This window comes from Dermacentor albipictus, chromosome 4 (assembly GCF_038994185.2).
Source record: "Dermacentor albipictus isolate Rhodes 1998 colony chromosome 4, USDA_Dalb.pri_finalv2, whole genome shotgun sequence".
NCBI lineage: Eukaryota > Metazoa > Arthropoda > Arachnida > Ixodida > Ixodidae > Dermacentor > Dermacentor albipictus.
In genome coordinates, this window is record NC_091824.1 from 172050060 (window position 1) to 172068712 (window position 18653).

Sequence of the window (18653 nt, forward strand, 5' to 3'; positions counted from 1 at the left end):
AGAATAATTGCCAGAAATTCAGCAAGGAATATTGGAGCGTAATCAGCGAGAGGGAGAGCAAAAGACCAGTTAAACTGATTTTAAAAGATGCAAACACTGGTCTCCTCTAAATTTAGTGATGCGTTCGTTGAATTCATCAAGCGAGACTGAAATTGAATAAGATGATCTTGACGGAGACCTTCAAGTATGCGCGCAGGGCGAAGTTCTGTGTGTTTTAGGAAAATGTCATCAAAAATCAGTTTTACCTGAACGAATTAGGTTTTGGAAAAATCAGGCTCGGTAGAAAAGCCTGAATTATTTTAAAAGACCCTAAACAAAAACAACTTCCGCCTGTCGGTAACGCCACCAACCTGTTCTGAAAAAGGATTCGGGAGAATTGATGAAAATCGGTTGCAATTAGGAGAGGAATGCATCGTAAAGCTTCAGGAAGATCAGGGCAGTAAGTTGTTCAAATCAGGATTCAAGCGGAATAATTCCAGACTCCAGATAAAACACATGGTTAGCCGCACAATTTGGCAGCCCAAAACAGAGACGCAGCACTTGTATTTTCAGTGGTACTAAAGGTCTCAGCTTGTATGTTGCACATCCTTAAAGAAGAACACGGCCAAATTAGAGAATGGGGCGGCCGTAAAGTTTATAAATCATCAGCAACGCAGCTCTACGCATCCGTGTGTATTATTACTGAACAGGCGCAACAATGCCATTGCACCTTCCCCTTTTTTAGCATTTGATTCGATTTGTTGCTGCCAGTTTAGCTTACCATCATAAGTTATCCCTAAGTGTTCCAAAGTTGCAATTGCGGTATCGGCTCATTTCGATAATGAAGAGAAATAAAAACGGGATTTGACAATGAAAACACAAGTAACGAGCATTTCTTGACGTTAAGTGGAAAAGACAGTCCGTCCAGCCAGGACTCGAGTTCAGACAGACATGTTTGCAAAATCTGGTATAACGTATTGGCATCCCGAGATGTGGAGAAAAACGCAATGTCAGCAGCATAGTAATCGAGTTGCACATCGTGATGAACTGGGACAAAAGATAACAAAATATTAAACAAAAGTGGTGAAAGAACTGATCGCTGTGATACGCCGCCCGTCTGTTTATATGTGCTCGATGTCACCCCATCTTTGAAGCAATAGAATTCTCTATAGTGTAACAGAATGGACAACTGGACTAGTTGGTTTACTTGCATCTTGAAACCGTAAAATCGTCGTCCTGTCTTCTCTCTTCGTTCTCGTCTTTGTGCGCTGTTAGAATTTCAAGATGAAAGAATTCTCTATCCAAAAAGACCTCTTGTATCCAGGCCACTAAATAGTCTGAAACAGCACAGCTTGATAACCTAGAAATTCAAATTCCATCTTCGACACTATCAAATATCTAAAGTTACCAAAGCTGTACATCTTCTGATAGTCCCGCGAACCGAATGCGGCTAAGAAAAATAAGAGACAAGAATAATAAAAAAAGCCTCGCTTTTCTTCCTTCTTTTCTTCTGGTCTACCTTCCAGAACCTGAGCCATGTCAGCCATGAGCTGATGGCCATCTGCACGGAATCGTCCGCAGATGCGTTCTGACGAAAATAACGTTTTTCCATGCATCCATCCATGTCTCTTCCTGGCTGGCTGTTGGCCGAGGTGCCGATCCTGCGAGCTCGCGCCGAATCCCACCATTCTTCTCTGAGAGTCACTGGCCGTCTGCCGTACCAGACACGCGCACATTAGTCTTTATACATGACAGGAGCATCCATTATTAGCACAAAAGGAAGTCGCAGTTTCGCCCGGAACGTGAAGCACTGATAGCGATAGCAATGTATTGGCAAGGCGTGGTAGACAAAGTATGATTTGTAGTTTTACCGGAAGAAAAGATTTCAAAAAACATTTCCTTACTAACTAAATTAACAAGAATGGCGTCACGTGCGCCCAGGTAAGCATGAAGAGACCTCACTCCATGACAAAGAACACTCGCTACCACAACGTTTCGTGATAAAGGCTGGTAAAACGAACAGAACGGTTCGGGCTGCCTCTCCCTTTCAACACGTCTCCGAAACTTCAGATCACGCAACCTTTCACACTAGGTACGTGGGAAGACGGCGCGTATGATACCAACCAGCCACCTCGGCGCGCCCATCCGCCCAGGTGGGGCGCAGCGGCTGGGTATACGCTCACCCGCGCCATGCGCAGCTCCGGCCGGGGATGAGATGAAGCCGCGCCCCCGCCCCACCTCTTGCTTGCGCTTGATCACGTGATCTCTAACGCTCATTAAGTCATGATTCTTCTCTGCTCATTTTCGCCGCTTTCGCTCGCAGCCGCGGCATACCGCGCCTGGGGCACGATCTAGTCGTACTCGCTTTATAACGGGACGTCACGGCGATGCCGACGCCCATGACGACAGCGAAAATACACGTGGTGGACCCACAAAATCGCTATCGCCATAAAACTCGGATGTGAATCTGATCGACAACTGGTTTTCATCTCACGTTTTTTACTGAAAAGTGGTGACCACACGTCCATTGTGAGGCCCAAAACACTCAGCGCCTTTTTTGGCATGTGAAACAAAATTTTACAAACATGTTCGCAAAAAGAAAAAAAAGAACAATAATAATTTTGGGGTTTTACGTGCCATAACCACTTTTCGATTATGAGGCACGCCGTAGTGGAGGACTCCGGAAATTTCGACCACCTGGGATTCTTTAACGTGCACCCAAATCTAAGTACACGGGTGTTTTCGCATTTGGCCCCCATCGAAATGCGGCCGCCGTGGCCGGGATTCGATCCCGCGACTTCGTTCTCCGCAGCCCGAAAAAAAAGCACCTCTAGTGAATGCGGTGTTGTCTTAGAAATGTGCGGTAGAAAGTTATACTGCGGTGTATATCGGCAATTATGAGCATGCAAACTACAGAAGTCGCAGTTAAACTAGTAGCGAAGTAAGTTTCCGCTACATTTCTTCTGCGCTTGGCGCACACGCAGAGCCATCTTGTGGCAAACACAGAAGACCCCCTCCTCGCAATGTACGGCGCTACCCCGACAGGTGGCGCGCCACTCGCCCGCTTCTCTCCTTTCTCTCGTTTGAGCGCATTGGGGCCGTGTGGGGACCGGTGCGAGGATGCCCTAATACCCTTGCGTTTAATAAGTTTTCTCGCTCTCTCCCCTTCCAACTCGCAGCGTGCGTCACTCGAACCCTCGAGTTTAGGCGACGCGGCTTCTCTTTCCGCTCACAGCGCGATTCCTAGGTGCAGCGTCCGATGCGGGACGCCTCTGACGTGACCGCAGCGCCGTAGCGCGTCTGGTGGGAAAGCGTCCCCTGCGATGCGTGCCGTGCTGCTGGCGAGGAGTCGTGCGTCTGCGTGGTGCTCCCAAGCGAGATAGAGGAGAGAGAGAGAGAGAGAGAAATAACGTTTATTTGCACCCGCAAAAAGAGCCCCGAGGAGGCAAGAGTCTTCCTGTCTCCTCGGCTTACTCCTCCCCGTTCAGCTGGCTGATGCTCCTTGGAGCTCAGCGGTGTCTAGGGCCATGCGGATGACTTCTCTTTGGTCATCTTCCTTTGAGCTGGTCATTAAAGTCTCCCAGGATTGTCTATCCCTGTCTGGTTTATTGTATCGAGGACATGTCCATAGTATGTGGATCATGTCTGCCTTTGCCCCGCAGTGTTTGCAACTCATGGCCTCAATGCTATCGTGCCATCTCTTCAGAATGTAGGGGTTGCAGATCACCCCCGCTTGGAGTTGCCTCCATGTTATCTCTTCTTGCTTACTTAGTTTCTTATGCGCCTCTGGCAGTGTTTTCCTTCCCATTCTATAATAATCGAGAATTTCGCTGTAAGTGTTTACACCTTCCTCTTTTTGTAGGGGCTCCCTGGCTGTAGAGGCTGCATTGGTGGACCGGTAAATAAGCTCTCGGGCCAATGCATGCGCTTTCTCATTGCCGGGCAAGCCTTCGTGGGCAGGAGTCCATATAAGGTTCACTAATTCTTCTGGAATTGGTCCTTTCTCCAATATGTTGAGCGCCTCTTTGGAGATTCTCCCTGCGGTATAATTCCTGATAGCCGTTTTGGAATCTGACACTATGATTTTCACCCCTTTTTGAGTCAAAGCTAGGGCTATGGCCACCTCCTCTGCAACCTCCACACTGTTTTGCGGGGTACTACAGCTCTTTGAGTTCTCACCGTTAGCCTGTGTCGTCACTGAGACAAAACCTGGTCTGCTTTCATATTCTGCTGCATCCGTGTAGAACACCCCTTGCTGTTTATCTAGTGATTTTTGTAACGCTTTAACCCTGTCTTTCCTCCTGTCCTGGTGGTGGCTGGGATGCATATTCTTTGGGAGTGGTGGTATGCGTATCCTGTCTCTGATTTGTGACGGGATGGCTCCCGTGTTTCTTACTTTGTTGTTAGTTTTGTATCCTAGTTTCGCTAGAATTCTCAGACCACATCTGCTTCGCATTAGTCTCTGTTGCTGGGAGACTAGTGTGGCTTCGATCAACTCTTCTAGGGTGTTTGAAATGCCCATGTTTAGTATCCTCTGCGTAGATGTGCATGGTGGCAGGTTTAGGGCTGTTTTAACTCCTTTCCTAATAAGGATTTCTATTTTGTTTTTCTCGGCCTTTGTTAGTTTAAGGTACGGTGTTGCGTATGTGATCTTGCTGATCGCGAAGGACTGTACTATCCTTAATAGGTTAGCCTCCCTCATGCCTGCCTTTTTGTTGGCGATTCTTCTGAGGAGTCGACAAGTTTGGCTTACGCTCATTTCAAGCTTTCTAATCGTTTCCGTATTTCTTAGATTGTCCTGAATGTGCATGCCTAGCACTCGTATAGCTTTTACGTTCGGAATTGCGTCCCCATTAACAGTGAGTTTTATCCCGTGGTTAGGAATTTTCTTTCGCATGTTCTGTGGACTGATGAAGAGAGCCTCCGACTTCGTAGCTGAACATTTAAGTCCGGCTTTTTCTAAATGCTCTTCAATTCTATTGATGGCCTTTTGCAGCGTTTCTTCTATGTAGGCGTCACTTCCTCTATTTATCCATAGGGTGATGTCGTCCGCATAGATCGTATGTTCTAGACCTCGTAAGTCCTGAAGTTTGTGCGGGAGTCCCATCATTACTATGTTAAAGAGAGTGGGTGAAAGCACCGAGCCCTGCGGTGTCCCCTTATTGCTGAGCTCTATCCCTTTCTCCTCGTTACCACCTAGACTGACCGTTACTGTTCTGTCAGTCAGAAAGTCCTTTATATACGCGTAGGTACGTCTACCTATGTTTAGGCTATTCAATTGTTCTAAGATTGCCTTGTGGTCTACGTTGTCAAATGCTTTGGCCACGTCTAAGCCAACGATGGCTTTCGTGTCCCTCGTTTGGTGGTCGATAATTTGCTCTTTAAGCTGTAGCATGACATCGCACGCAGATAGGTGTGCTCTGAAGCCTATCATTGTGTCAGGGTACATGTCTTTGTCTTCCAAGTATCTGCTAATTCTAGATTGTATCACGTGTTCCATTAGTTTCCCGACGCATGACGTGAGGGATATTGGTCTGAGGTTTTCGAGACTGAGCTTTTTCCCCGGTTTTGGAATTAGGACTAATTTAGCCTCCTTCCATTCTTTGGGGATTTTACCCTTGTCCCAACACTCTTGCATAAAATTTGTTAGGTTTACTATTGACTTGTCATCGAGGTTCCTCAACATCCGATTGCTGATTCTGTCCGGTCCTGCAGCTGTTTTCGTTCTTAGTCGATTCAGCTCGGCCCTGACTTCTCCTACGGTGACGGGGCTGTCCAAGAGGGGGTTCTCTTCCCCTTTGTAGTCCGGCAGTGTTTGTTGCGGACCACATTTAAGATATCTATCCTTAACTTCAGCGAACAATTGTCTGTTACTGCCTTCGTATTTATACACTAATTTCTGCATGTTTCTATGCGTCTCTGATTTGCTGCTTTGGGGATCAAGTAGGTGCCTCAATAGTTGCCATGCATTTGATTTACCAATTTTGTGATCCATCTGTTCACATATGCTATTCCAATTTCGTTTCGTGAGTTCGAGTGCGTATTCTTCAATCTCTCCGTTCAGGTGCGCTAATGCCCTCCTAATGTTTCTATTGCTTCTATTCTCTTTCAATGTTTGTTCTAGCTGCTTCTTTTTCCTCCATAATCCGACCAGTTTCCGGTCTACTACCTCCTGCGTTTCGTCCGCCTCCACCTTCTCGGTGGCCTCTTCAACCGCTTCCAAGAGTGCTTTGCTCCAACTGCCTACATCCTTGAGCTCCTCGTTTTCGGCACATTTCTCCCTAAAGAGGTTCCAATTTACTGCTTCGATCTGCTTGGGTTTGGGAGTTGGTATGCCGTGTTCTACCACAGTCTCTATAATTCTGTGGTCGCTCCCCAAGTCCTCTCCCGTGTTACACCATCGTGCGGTTATGTGTCCCCCTATGAGAGTAAGGTCCGGTGTGGTGTCCCTGGAAACGCTATTTCCTTTTCTCGTCGGAATTTGAGGATCTGTTAGTAGGGTTAGTCCATGCTTGGAGATAGTATCCCATAATTCCCTGCCTTTTGGTTGCGAGGTTTTGTACCCCCAAGCCGTGTGTTGCGCGTTAAAGTCTCCGACTATGACTATGGGGCTGTTACCTGCAATGTTTTTGGACCTTTCGATGAGCTGATCGAAGCCACAATTCTTTTTTTGCCTAGGAGAGCTGTATACGTTGAGAACGTATAGGCTCCTATCTTTTCTTTTCCTCGGTACTAGTTCAATTAGGACGTGATCAATATTATTTGTGTCAGTCTCGTGTAGGACTGCTGCTAAGTTTCTTTTAACTAAAATAGCTGTCTGCCGGTTATCTCCTTGCCCAGTGTAGGCTGTGTAGCCGGCCAATTTTGCATTTTTCCCACACTCTTGCAACGCAATGACGTCTGGTTTATCGATGTTAGTTAGGAATGTTTGTAGGACTGCCCTCTTTTTCAGGAAGCCCCTACAATTCCACTGCCAGATGGTGTTATTTTGCCAATGCATTTTGAATGTTAATTAATTGTGTTCTAAACCAATCGAATTCAGCTTTTAAAGCGAAATCGCGTTTTTCAAATTCCGCTCGAGTTTGTTCCATGAATTGCATCATAGCTCCGTTCATCAGAGTAATATCCTGAGTAACTTTGTCCATCTTACTATCTGACTCTGTCTCTCCCGTTCTCTTCTTTTTGAGCGGGGGCCGATGTGTTTTGGGCTCTTTGTCCCCTACACTCTCTTCCTGTGTCTTACTGTTTCCACCCTTCTCTTTTTTCATCTCCTCGATTATCCTTAAAAATTCTTCTCTCTCCTTTTTCCTATCGTCAATCAGTATTCTGATTTGCTCTTCCTGCCTCTTAATAAGCGCTTTTAGCTCCTGGTTTTCTCTATCCCTGTCTGAATCCTGGGAGACTTTGTCTGACCAGCTCACCTTGTTACTTGTTTCCTTCTGTTGTGTCTGGTGTTGCGGCGTCTGTAGCCTCGGGAAGGACTCTGAACGGCTCCTGGTCATGCTGCTCGATCTCTCGCTTGGCCTGCTTTTACGAAGTTCCTCTTGGTTCGCCTCCTCGGCCGCTTGTTTTTGCTCCCATTGTCTCTTCTTCACGATGTACGGGGTGCGGAATAAATTCCTGCACTTCTTATCCCCGGTGACGTGGTTTTTGCCGCAGAGCTGGCACTGGGGTTCGCATTGATGTCCTTCTTGTGGTCTGGTTACCCCACAGCCTCTACACCTCGGTTCGTCATTGTCACATACGTCTGATCTATGCCCGAGTCCTCCACACTTGTAGCATACTTCGTACCTCTTCTTGTATAGGAAGCACCGTAGGATAGCGCCCATGAAGAAAACCTTGCGTGGAACTTCCTCGTCGTCAAAAGTTAGGAGGAAAGTTCTGGTTTTGCCCATTCTTCTTGCTTCTAGAATTGTCGGGTTGTCTTCGTCCTCGTTGAGGTTGCTTAGGACTTCTTTATCGGAGTACATTTCCTCTATGCCGTGAATAACTCCACGCCCACAGCTTTCCGGTGCGTTCACGTACGTGACGACCCCGTAGTCCTTATCTCCGATTCTGATCTTATCTATCTTGCTTATTCTTTTAGCATTTTCCATAGATAATGTGTGGTAGATGATCGTACCTTGTTTGGTGTTTATCACGAAGCGGTCTCCCTTGGCTTCTTGTAGGCTGACGCCAGCGCTTTCTCGCACTGCTCTTCCGAGGCTGACTTCCGGTGCCTTCTGAAGCACTGAGAGGCCTTCTCGTAGTCGTAGAGTCACTTTCCAGCCCGTGGCAGGCAGTCTCGGTAGGTTCGATGCTACCGATAGCTCCGCTTCCTTCTTCCCTGCTCCCTTCTTGAGCGCGTCGCGCCGAGCGTCCGCCGAGCGTCCGAGCGTCGTCTCCGCGCCAGCTGGCACGGTCTTCTGCCTCCTTTTCGCCAAAACGGTGAACCATCCTTCGTTGTCGGGTCCCTTAGGATCCTTTTCGTTGCCTTCCACCGTCACTTCCATGTCGCCGCTTCTCTGGGAGCCGCCGCTGGCTTGGAGCTGTCCGTCGACGCCGTCCACGGCCGGGGCCATGCCGAAGCCGAGGTGAGGCTTAGCGTGGCGTTGTGCTCCGGTTACAGTTTTTTAGCCGTAAAATCACTGAAAATCGACTCACAGGGACAAACAATTCTGTCCACAGGGTCCTTGTCACTTCCGAAAATCGATTGTAGCACTATCGCAGATCATTTTGCCAGAAAAACCACCAGAATCCTTGGTTGTTCGCGGAGCCGGCGTAAACACGTCCTCACTCCTCGACGCTACCTGGCGTTCCCCGCGAGATAGAGGACGATCCCACCTTGGCCTCAGCCCCATGACCGCGTCCGCCTTCATGGCGCGTCGCGGCCCGGCTGTCCGTGCCGATCACGACGTTTGGTTCGCGTAGATCGTTTCTCCCTCCGAGACACCGAGTTCTTTGGTTCGTTCCGCTTGCTCGGGCGCACGTTTCGTCTTTGTGTGACTCAAGAGCATGCCGAGCGAATGAGTGGGCGGTGCGAACGAGGTGCGATCATGCTAACGCGTTCCACTCTTGAAGGCGAAGCTTAAGCATCCTCCAAGAGTTTTTTCGGCTTTTACCTTCAGCGTCTGGGCAAATGCGAAACCGTCGCACGTGAAGCTGTGTCGATTCAGGTCTGTTCCGAGCAAGCAAAAGCACTGCCAAACGCTGGCGGACTACTTGGCGCCGTAACACATGTGCAGCAGCCACCCGCCCGTAGCTTTCCCTTCATTGCCACAGAAAGTTGTCCGCGAATACAGTAGAGCGTGCAGGCCGATTTTCTCGTGCAGGCCTCTTCAATGCAATGGTACCAATTGAGCCGGATCGCCGGGCACGAGCACGGCTCGACGGAGCAGAGCGGTCGGAAGGGAACGCCAGCTGCCGCAGTAGCGCGTGAGGCGTTGCGCGAGGGTAGAGTGCACCGCCGCGGGGAGGCTGTCACCCTCGCTGTCACTTTCGCAGGCCTGTGTTCTGGGCGCGTTCCTTGTCCACGCAAGATCTCGCCTGCGTTGTGACTGCGCCTTGGCAAGGCTCAATGAAAACGTGCCAAGCGTCTCAACGCACTCGCTTGCCCACGAGGGATTCATCACTCGACGGACCCTCAGCAGCGTTCAATTGCACGCTGGGCTACCCCAAAATGTAAAGCTGTCCCACACCCAAATTTTGTACAGGCCCAGCCCAAAACGGAAGTTCGCCCACCCCGAAATTCAACTTGGCCCACCGCCAAATTTAAGTTGTCCCACCCCCAAATTTCAAGTTAGCCCATCCCCGAATTGAGTATAGCCCAGGCTCAGATTTGAAGTTGGCCTGCCCCCAGATTTAAATTGGCGTACTCTCATATTTTGGTTGGGCCACCCTAAAATCTTAAGTTGGCCTACCCCCTAACTTAAGTTCGCCCACCCCTAAATATACGTTGGCCTACGTTCAAGTTGGCTCACCACTAAATTTTAAGTTGTCCCACCACCTAATTTATATTCGCCCCATCCCCTAATTTAAGCTGGCCCACCCCAAGTCTCAAGCTGGCCCACCCATAACTTTCAAGTTGATCAAACCCCAAATTTCACGCTCACCTACCCCAAATTTTACTTGGCCCACCCCTACTACGAGCTTCCCTATCTATTTTCTAAGGAGCTCTATGCATCTCTATGAGTAGTCTCCCTTAAATTTCTTTTTGCTTTAGATTGTTCCTTATATATATGGCTTAAAAGCTACCAATCATCTACATTTACAGTACCATAACAATTCGGTGTATTTGCAAACGACGCATTTTTTGCAGGTACAAGGCATTACACTTTTCGCGTGACAAAGCTGGGGAGCTCGCGAAAGAATGTTTACGGATTAATAAATGTGTTCGTACTTTTTTCAAAATTCTGTGTCACCTCTGTGCCATGCGCTCGACACCTTCGCTGGTAATCCACCTTCACAGAGTGGAATGCATGGCTCACGAATTTTATGCGAAGCATATTACGAGAGCTCAACCCAGCTCCTCAGGCGCGGCGGTGTCGCCTTCAATACCACGTGACACCGTGACGTCACGACGGAGGAGAAACGGGGCTCCAACTCGCGCCGTCGCTCGCGGCGTCGCGGCGGTATATAAGCAGCTGCGCTTGCCTCTGCCATAGAGTTTCTCACTATAACACCTAGAGGGTAATCTGGCGCCACCGTCTATGGGAGTTTCTTAAGGGGGCACTGTGACGTCATGGGAATGACGGGATATGTGTGTGCGAGGCTCGTGTTGGCTGGTGTTGTAAGAGGCTTCGTCTAAAACGTGGATATGGCTACGCAAACAACGCGTTCTCAAAGTAAAAACTTCATAAAATGTTTCCATTCACGCATATTACATCTTTACTCACCCACAATGCATGACCAAGCGAAGAAAAGCAAGAACAGACGACCAACTGTTTCAAAGCGAGCGCGAACTTTGTCGTCTGTCTTCCAACTTGAGCGGCCCGCTGATACTTTTTACGTAACATGTAGTCGTACACACAATAACAAGTTCTCATAGTTAAACAAAACATGTTTTCGCGTAATAATAAAGCTAAAACAGCTTTTCACGTGCTGTTCTAGTAGAAAATGAATCATTGTGACAGACGGAACGGTACTTGCCAAGCGCGTCTTCAAGGTGTCCTGTCTCTACGAGAACGATGCCAATCCGAATCCACAATATACCGGCATTCCCATGCATACCACGGCGCAGCAGCGCCAGACTTCCCTCTAGGTAATGTAGTGAGAAACTCTACGGCCTCTGCTAGACACTCACGAGGTGAGATGACTCCTGGAGACAGCTGCTCGTTGGAATGAGAAGCAAAGGTTGCGGCGTGCTACAGAGACTGATTTTCTAGGTGGCTTTGGCTTAACTCTTGCACGATGGGCTGGGTGGGAATCGAACCAGGGTCTCAGGAGTGTGAGACGGAGACGCTACCACTGAGCCACGAGTACGATGCTTCAAAGCGGTACAAAAGCGCCTCTAGTGAATGTGGTGTTGCCTTAGAAACGAGCCGTTTCTAAGGCTCAGGAGTGCGTCGCTTGCTCAGGCGCACATTTCGTTGCCGCGCCGAACGCTGCGTTGCTCGACGCTCACCGCGTCCAATGCGGGGCGCGTAGTCGCTGCGCCGTAGGCCATTGTCTTCCACCCCTTGGCGGGTCGACGGGAACGCTGTCGCGTTCCACTCTTGAAGGCGAAGCAGAGTAACGCATGAGTTGTTTCTTCGTCTAGCCGAACCAAATATAACCAAGCAACAGCAGTTCACCATGCTAAAGAGTGGTTCAACAACTAAAATAAAGGCTAGTATGCTTCGCATCCTCGGCTTAACCTTAGCTAAGCCACAGCCATTTTTTTTTACTTAGCGACATTTTTATTTTTTTAGTTGTCTCCTAACGCCTAGCACATGGATTTTGCCCGTAGTGGGTCACGCCATCAAGGACATCATCATCATCATCATGTCTGCGTGAGAATGCTTGCGTGACTTCTGGAATACCGACACGTTCCATCAAGATGGATGGGCCGGAGAGCAGCTCCTACGAATCGACAAGTAAGCACAGCTGTTAACATGCATGACCAGGCGATCGTGCTCCCCAGCAGTGATAGCAGCAGCATCGAGAAGGTCTAGCAGTCGAATCATATTGAGTTAGTTGCCAGTGCTAAGCTTTCCACACTGTCGTACGTTGTGGAGCTCATCGGTCTGTCAATTTGCTTCATTTTACTTGGGCGATGGGAACTAAATGCGCCAAAGCAACTGGAAGGTTGTGAATGATCCTGTAATGAAGAGGGTTTTTCGTTACAGCATGCCTCAACCATATTGGGGTTGTGGCACGCACAATCACAGAATATATATATATATATATATATATATATATATATATATATATATATATATATATATATATATATATATATATATATATATATATATATATATATATATATATATATATATATACTTACATCTGTTGAAGTCATTTTAAGTTTTTTTACGCTGTTTAAGTTATTCTCACTGCGGCGGCGCCATAGCCCGTAAGTTGCTTTCGCACTTCAAACCACGTAATTTAAGCTCAAGTTCAGCAGCAGAACGCCGTAGAGACCGAGTCATCGCGGCAGGAAATGCGCACATTGTAATTTTTTCAACGCCTGCGCGTCTTTACCAGGTGAAATGTTACAAGTGGTTTCATATAGGGGTACTCCAATCTTCTGCAGTTAAAAGCGTGTTGACATCGTTCCTATTAGTGTTTCTCTGATTCGTGCTGTCGTAGCCATCCATAACATATACTACCATATTCATAGCCATGTTCATCTGCAAGGTGCAGTTGTATCGAGCTGTATGCAGCGCTTGCAATGTTTCGGAGGAAATGAATGTGGCAGCCACCTTTGAGTGCCCGGATAATTTTGGAGCGTACATGAGTATCTTAATTTCGTAGCAATTCATGTTCATTGGTGCAAAAACTGCGTAAAAGCCGTCATTAGCACAATGTTACATAAAGTGTTAAGAAAAAAATTATTAGGATACGTGAATTTTTGCGACGAATGTACAGCATGTTGCAAGAGTCAATACAAAACACGATCATTAACATATGACTCCAGTTGAGAAAATAGTTGGAGGTCTGATTTCCGGATATAATTCAGAGTTAATCACGCGTGTGTCAGTAACACGTTGAAAGGAACGTTTTCTTTGCCTTTTTTTGTAATCAGACGTAATAGTACTTCACATGTTGGATAGTTTCCACCGTAATATAACGAAGCGCTTAATGCTTTGTGCTAAGATGATCGGATCAAGCGTCTAACATGCGCATCGGTGGGCTTAAGGCACGTCTGTCGCATACAACGCGGTATGAGCGAAACAAGAAAACCAGCGCAGGCGCAAGGCAACGCTACAAGACGGATTAAAAGAGACTAATCTTGGCTTGTCTAGCTTTGGCGTCGTAAGGATTACGGAGCCTTGCAACTGCAGAGGACAGAAACCTTGCGTACAGCTGAAGAAAACGAGGGCGCACACTGTGGTTCGGGGAGTGTTCTATGAATGCAGCTCTGCATACCACACGTTCAGTCAAAACTTAAGCTTAGATACCGTATAGACATACGTAATAGCCACGTTGCAAAATCCCAGGACAAGATATTTGCTATTTCCGCATGTTAACCATACCCTTACCTTCAGAATATGAAAATAACGACGTTTCTGTCTTCGCCGTTGCACGTTGTGCAGTTTGCATACTTGACTTTGTCAACCATGGCAGCCTAAATAAACTGAAGGCAGTTCTGTTCTCTGCATGCAACTTGCAGCAACAAATGCTGAAAACAACTGATATGTTCATTCGTCTAGAAGCTGCAGCTGCACGTCCTTTGTCGGGAATGAGGGATGGAGAAAGAAAGCGTCGCAGTGGATAGAACGGTAGCGTTGTCTGTCACTGTCACGATGTAACATAGCATCGGCTGTGTTTAGTCATAACAGTTGCAGGCCATGGCAGCGCTTCAGTACCGAGGAAATCTGCGTTCTTTGTCCAGCAGCGACGCAGGCAACGCCTATGTGTTGTATATCGTCAAAATAATAGGAAAATGGTGCATTCAGACATGGTGTTGTGGCTTTGAATCATTCGAAGCAACGCGCGACCACGAGACATGTGTGTACAGTGAGGACTAGGAAATTGACGAGCATTGTTGTGGGTGCTGGGGTGGAAGTTTCATCTAAGCAGCTTTTGTAAGCAGTATAGTCTGACAATACAGCCATCCTAAGTTGAAGCTTTCTACCATGAGAAAAGTTGCTTCATTCCCTAATATTTTAAAGCTAGCGCATATTTGCGAGTATATTATTCCGCTCCATCTTGGTGACTCTCTTCTTTTTCATGTTCTCTGTGGCAGCAAGCGGATCACCGGAAATGTAAGCAACACCTCTTCATCAAAAACATCACACAATATTGACCTGAAGTATGAAGACTGGATAGGTAGGGCTGTGAATGCCGAATTTCGCTTAAAAATTGGCTTCTTGTAGCGAAGGGCCTGACTTTCTGCAACAACCCTAAACAGTGGCGTCATGTTTGAGCCCTTGGTGTCATGTTCACAATTTGAAGTTGAAGCCAGTCAGTTGTCAAGGCATGGTCAGTTACTGTAGCGACGAGCAGCCCAGGAGCACTTCGAAATATCCGCTTCGAACGTTCTCCATGAGGTTCATTCCAACTCTCATCGTCCGCAAAAACTGACCTTGCGCATTTCTATCGTCGGCCTGAGCATTAAGATATTTAATTGAAATTGCTAAATATTGCTATTCTACGCTTCCAATATTGCACCACTGTTATTAATGTGCTTGAGAAAAGAAATGAAAAAAAAGTAGCAGCGGCAGCTATTTTTTTTCTATTCTTGAAACATTAAGGCTTCTTGAAATCGCCACTGGGACCCGTGGTACGTGCGCATAGGCAGACGTGACGAACGACTGAGCATCTCTTCTGTGTCTGACCTTCTTTTGTTTACTTCCTCATCTTGCTCTCTGCGGCAGTAAGGAGAAGCGACGGCTTCCCGTTCCCACAGTCAAGGGGGTCTTCATGTTCGTCGGAGTGGTCATGATCATCGCAGTGCTGGGAATGGCCGGCTACATCTTCTACAAGGGTGAATCTCGAGGCGGCCTTGGCTCCTGTCCTTAGTGCGCGTGCTTGAGTGTCTGAATGTATGGGTGCGGTTGTGCCGATCAGTTTGTGTGAGCGCACGCGTACGTACGTCAGTACATGGCCGCCCGTGCTCGTTGGTTTGCCATGTCAAGCGCGTACACTGTTACTTCTTGCGTCGTTGGGGTTCTTGCGCTACAACTCGCCTTGTCGACACATGTGCGCATGCACGCGTGCTTTGGGGATGTGTTCTGCTTGAGGCTTTGCAGCCGACGCCACCACATTCTCAGGCGTCGTAAGTGTGGAACAGTTCGAAGTGAACCAGTGATTTGTTGATAGCTGCACACCATTTACCTGTATACGTTGGTTGCGTCTATTGGTTACTACTGTTTTTATTGTCCTGTACATGGGCACAGTAACCCGACAGGAACGCAGAACAGGGCTAGATTAACGATGAAGTTTCTGGTATATTTGTGGCCAACCCAGTCAAGCTGACAGATACTGGAGACGTATGATATAATGCATATAATACTATCGCTCTTTCGCATCATGCATCAGATTTAACGCGCACTTCAGAACATAGTCATTGTCAACGTAGGATATTTTCTTGGGAACGGTAGCGCGGTGTGAAAATTTCCGGAAATAAACTGAGGTTAACATCTCACAGCGCCCCTCCCTATAAACGTTTTTGCGGGATGGCGTACGCTAGTTTCAAACTCGTCGCTCTATTACGCAGCACAACCGCACAGTTTGTATTTGCTCTGCGCACGCTGTCTCCGGATCAAAACATATGACCAGGAAATACTGTTCGAAGCAATGTGTCAATTTCACTGTATCCACTCCTCCTCCCCCCAGGAAAAAAAATTACTTGCAACGCTCTATACCTGTCGTTTAGGCATGAGAGGGTTCCTTTTAGTTTGAATTTTCGGTTCTTACGTGACAAGAGCGCGATTTGATTAGGAGGCACGCCGTAGTGGTCGACTGCGGATCAATGCTGACCACCAGCGGATCTTTAACGTGCCCCCGATGTACAGGACACGGGCGTTTTTGCATTTCGCCCTTATCAAAACGTGGCCGCCGCGGCGGGTTGCTGCTAGCTTCATTTTTTTTTTTTTTTACAGAGGCACAGCTTCCAAATACGCACATATACGTTGTAGCCATAAAATTAACGAGACTTACACCTGTGTTTCAAAACGTGGCTAAACAAACTTCTTTTTTTCAGGTCCTGATGCCAAGGCTGAGCATCCCGTAGCATCTAAACCTGCCACCAACCCATCTGCTAGAGTCGGAGGTAAAGTACTTTTATTTATTTATTTATCGCAGTTCCCATAGCGCCTGTAGGCATTACCGTAAAGGGCCGGGACGGGGGAGGTCAGGGGGGAAAAAAGAATTTAAAAAAATCGGCTATACTAATTTTTTTTTTCATCAGTACCACGGGAAGACGTCGCTGAAGAATAAGTGCTGTTCATCTAATCGAGACCTGCGCGCTGCTATTGAACTCGCATATTAAATCTGTAGCTTTCTTGGGAATTTCAAGAAATTTTAGAATCGTAGGTTATCAGGTCTAACCTGACGACTTTTTCTTGTCTTGGTTAGTTAAACTGTCATGCTTTGATGCTTCTATTTATTCAGTTCTTGTAATCTGGTAACGCTAGAACGTTATCTAGTGAGGCGAGTCTAGCAGTGCTATTGGAGGAATTAGAGGGCAGTAAATGGGATATCATAGGGCTCAGTGAAGTCAGGAGGCCAAAAGAAGCATATACGAAGTGCTAAAAAGCGGGCACGTCCTGTGCTACCGGGGCATAGCGGAGAGAAGAGAACTAGGCGTCGCATTCCCGATTAATAAGAATATAGCTGGTAACATACAGGAATTCTATAGCATTAACGAGAGGGTGGCAGGTCTTGTTGTGAAACTTAATAAGAGGTACAAAATGAAGATTGTACAGGCCTACGCCCCTACATCCAGTCATGATGACCAGGAAGTCGAAAGCTTCTATGAAGATGTGGAATCGGCGATGGCTAGAGTGAAAACTAAATACACTATACTAATGGGCGACTTTAATGACAAGGTAGGCAAGAAGCAGGCTGGAGACAAGGCCGTGGGGGAATATGGCATAGGCACTAGGAATATCAGGGGAGAGTTATTAGTAGAGTTTGCGGAACAGAATAATATGAGGATAATGAATACCTTCTTCCGCAAGCGGGATAGCCGAAAGTGGACGTGGAGGAGCCCGAACGGCGAGACTAGAAATGAAATAGACTTCATACTCTGCGCTAACCCTGGCATCATACAAGATGTGGACGTGCTCGGCAAGGTGCGATGCAGTGACCACAGGAGGGTAAGAACTCGAATTAGCCTCGACTTGAGGAGGGAACGGAAGAAACTGGTACATAAGAAGCCGATCAATGAGTTAGCGGTAAGAGGGAAACTAGAGGAATTCCGGATCAAGCTACAGAACAGGTATTCGGCTTTAACTCAGGAAGAGGACCTTAGTGTTGAAGCAATGAACGACAATCTCATGGGCATCATTAAGGAGTGCGCAATAGAAGTCGGTGGTAACGCCGTTGGACAGGAAACCAGTAAGCTATCGCAGGAGACGAAAGATCTGATCAAGAAACGGCAATGTATGAAAGCCTCTAACCCTACAGCTAGAATAGAACTGGCAGAACTTTCGAAGTTAATCAACAAGCGTAAGACAGCTGACATAAGGAAGTATAATATGGATAGAATTGAACATGCTCTCAGGAACGGAGGAAGCCTAAAAACAGTGAAGAAGAAACTGGGAATTGGCAAGAATCAGATGTATGCGTTAAGAGACAAAGGCGGCAATATCATTACTAATATGGATCAGATAGTTCAAGTGGCTGAGGAGTTCTATAGATATTTATACAGTACGAGCGGCACCCACGACGATAATGGAAGAGAAAATAGTCTAGACGAATTCGAAATCCCACGGGTAACGCCGGAAGAAGTAAAGAAACCCTTGGGAGATATGCAAAGGGGGAAGGCAGCTGGGGAGGTTCAGGTAACAGCAGATTTGTTGAAGGATGGTGGGCAGATTGTTCTACACAAACTGGCCACCCTGTATACGCAATTCCTCATGACATCGAGCGTACCGGAATCTTGGAAAAACGCTAACATAATCCTAATCCATAAGAAAGGGGACGCCAAAGACTTGAAAAATTATAGACCGATAAGCTTGCTGTCTGTTGCCTACAAAGTATTTACTAAGGTAATCGCAAATAGAATCAGAAACACCTTAGACTTCTGTCAACCAAAGGACCAGGCAGGATTCCGTAAAGGTTACTCAACAATAGACCATATTCACACTATCAATCAGGTTATAGAGAAATGTGCGGAATATAACCAACCCTTATATATAGCTTTCATTGATTACGAGAAAGCATTTGATTCTGTCGAAACCTCAGCAGTCATGCAGGCATTACGGAATCAGGGTGTAGACGAGCCATATGTAAAAATACTGAAAGATATCTATAGCGGCTCCACAGCCACCGTAGTCCTCCATAAAGACCTGGATTGGGAAGAAATGGGGATAAAAGTTCAT

At 47.1% G+C, this 18653-nt stretch overlaps 2 protein-coding genes across 2 annotated transcripts in view; one reads left to right on the forward strand and one right to left on the reverse strand.

The window, feature by feature from the left end:
• The window catches only part of bru3 (bruno 3), a 1518741-nt gene that overhangs the window by 489628 nt on the left and 1010460 nt on the right, over positions 1–18653 (reverse strand). The window lies entirely within an intron of this gene.
• Positions 1–18653, forward strand: part of LOC135913985 (uncharacterized) — a 62351-nt gene that overhangs the window by 15781 nt on the left and 27917 nt on the right. The window contains exons 2-5 of the mRNA XM_065446685.2: positions 11906–12032; positions 14351–14369; positions 14982–15091; positions 16310–16378. Of these exons, the coding sequence (XP_065302757.2) occupies positions 11996–12032; positions 14351–14369; positions 14982–15091; positions 16310–16378 (235 nt within the window). The 5' untranslated portion in view covers positions 11906–11995. The remainder of the gene's footprint in view (positions 1–11905; positions 12033–14350; positions 14370–14981; positions 15092–16309; positions 16379–18653) is intronic.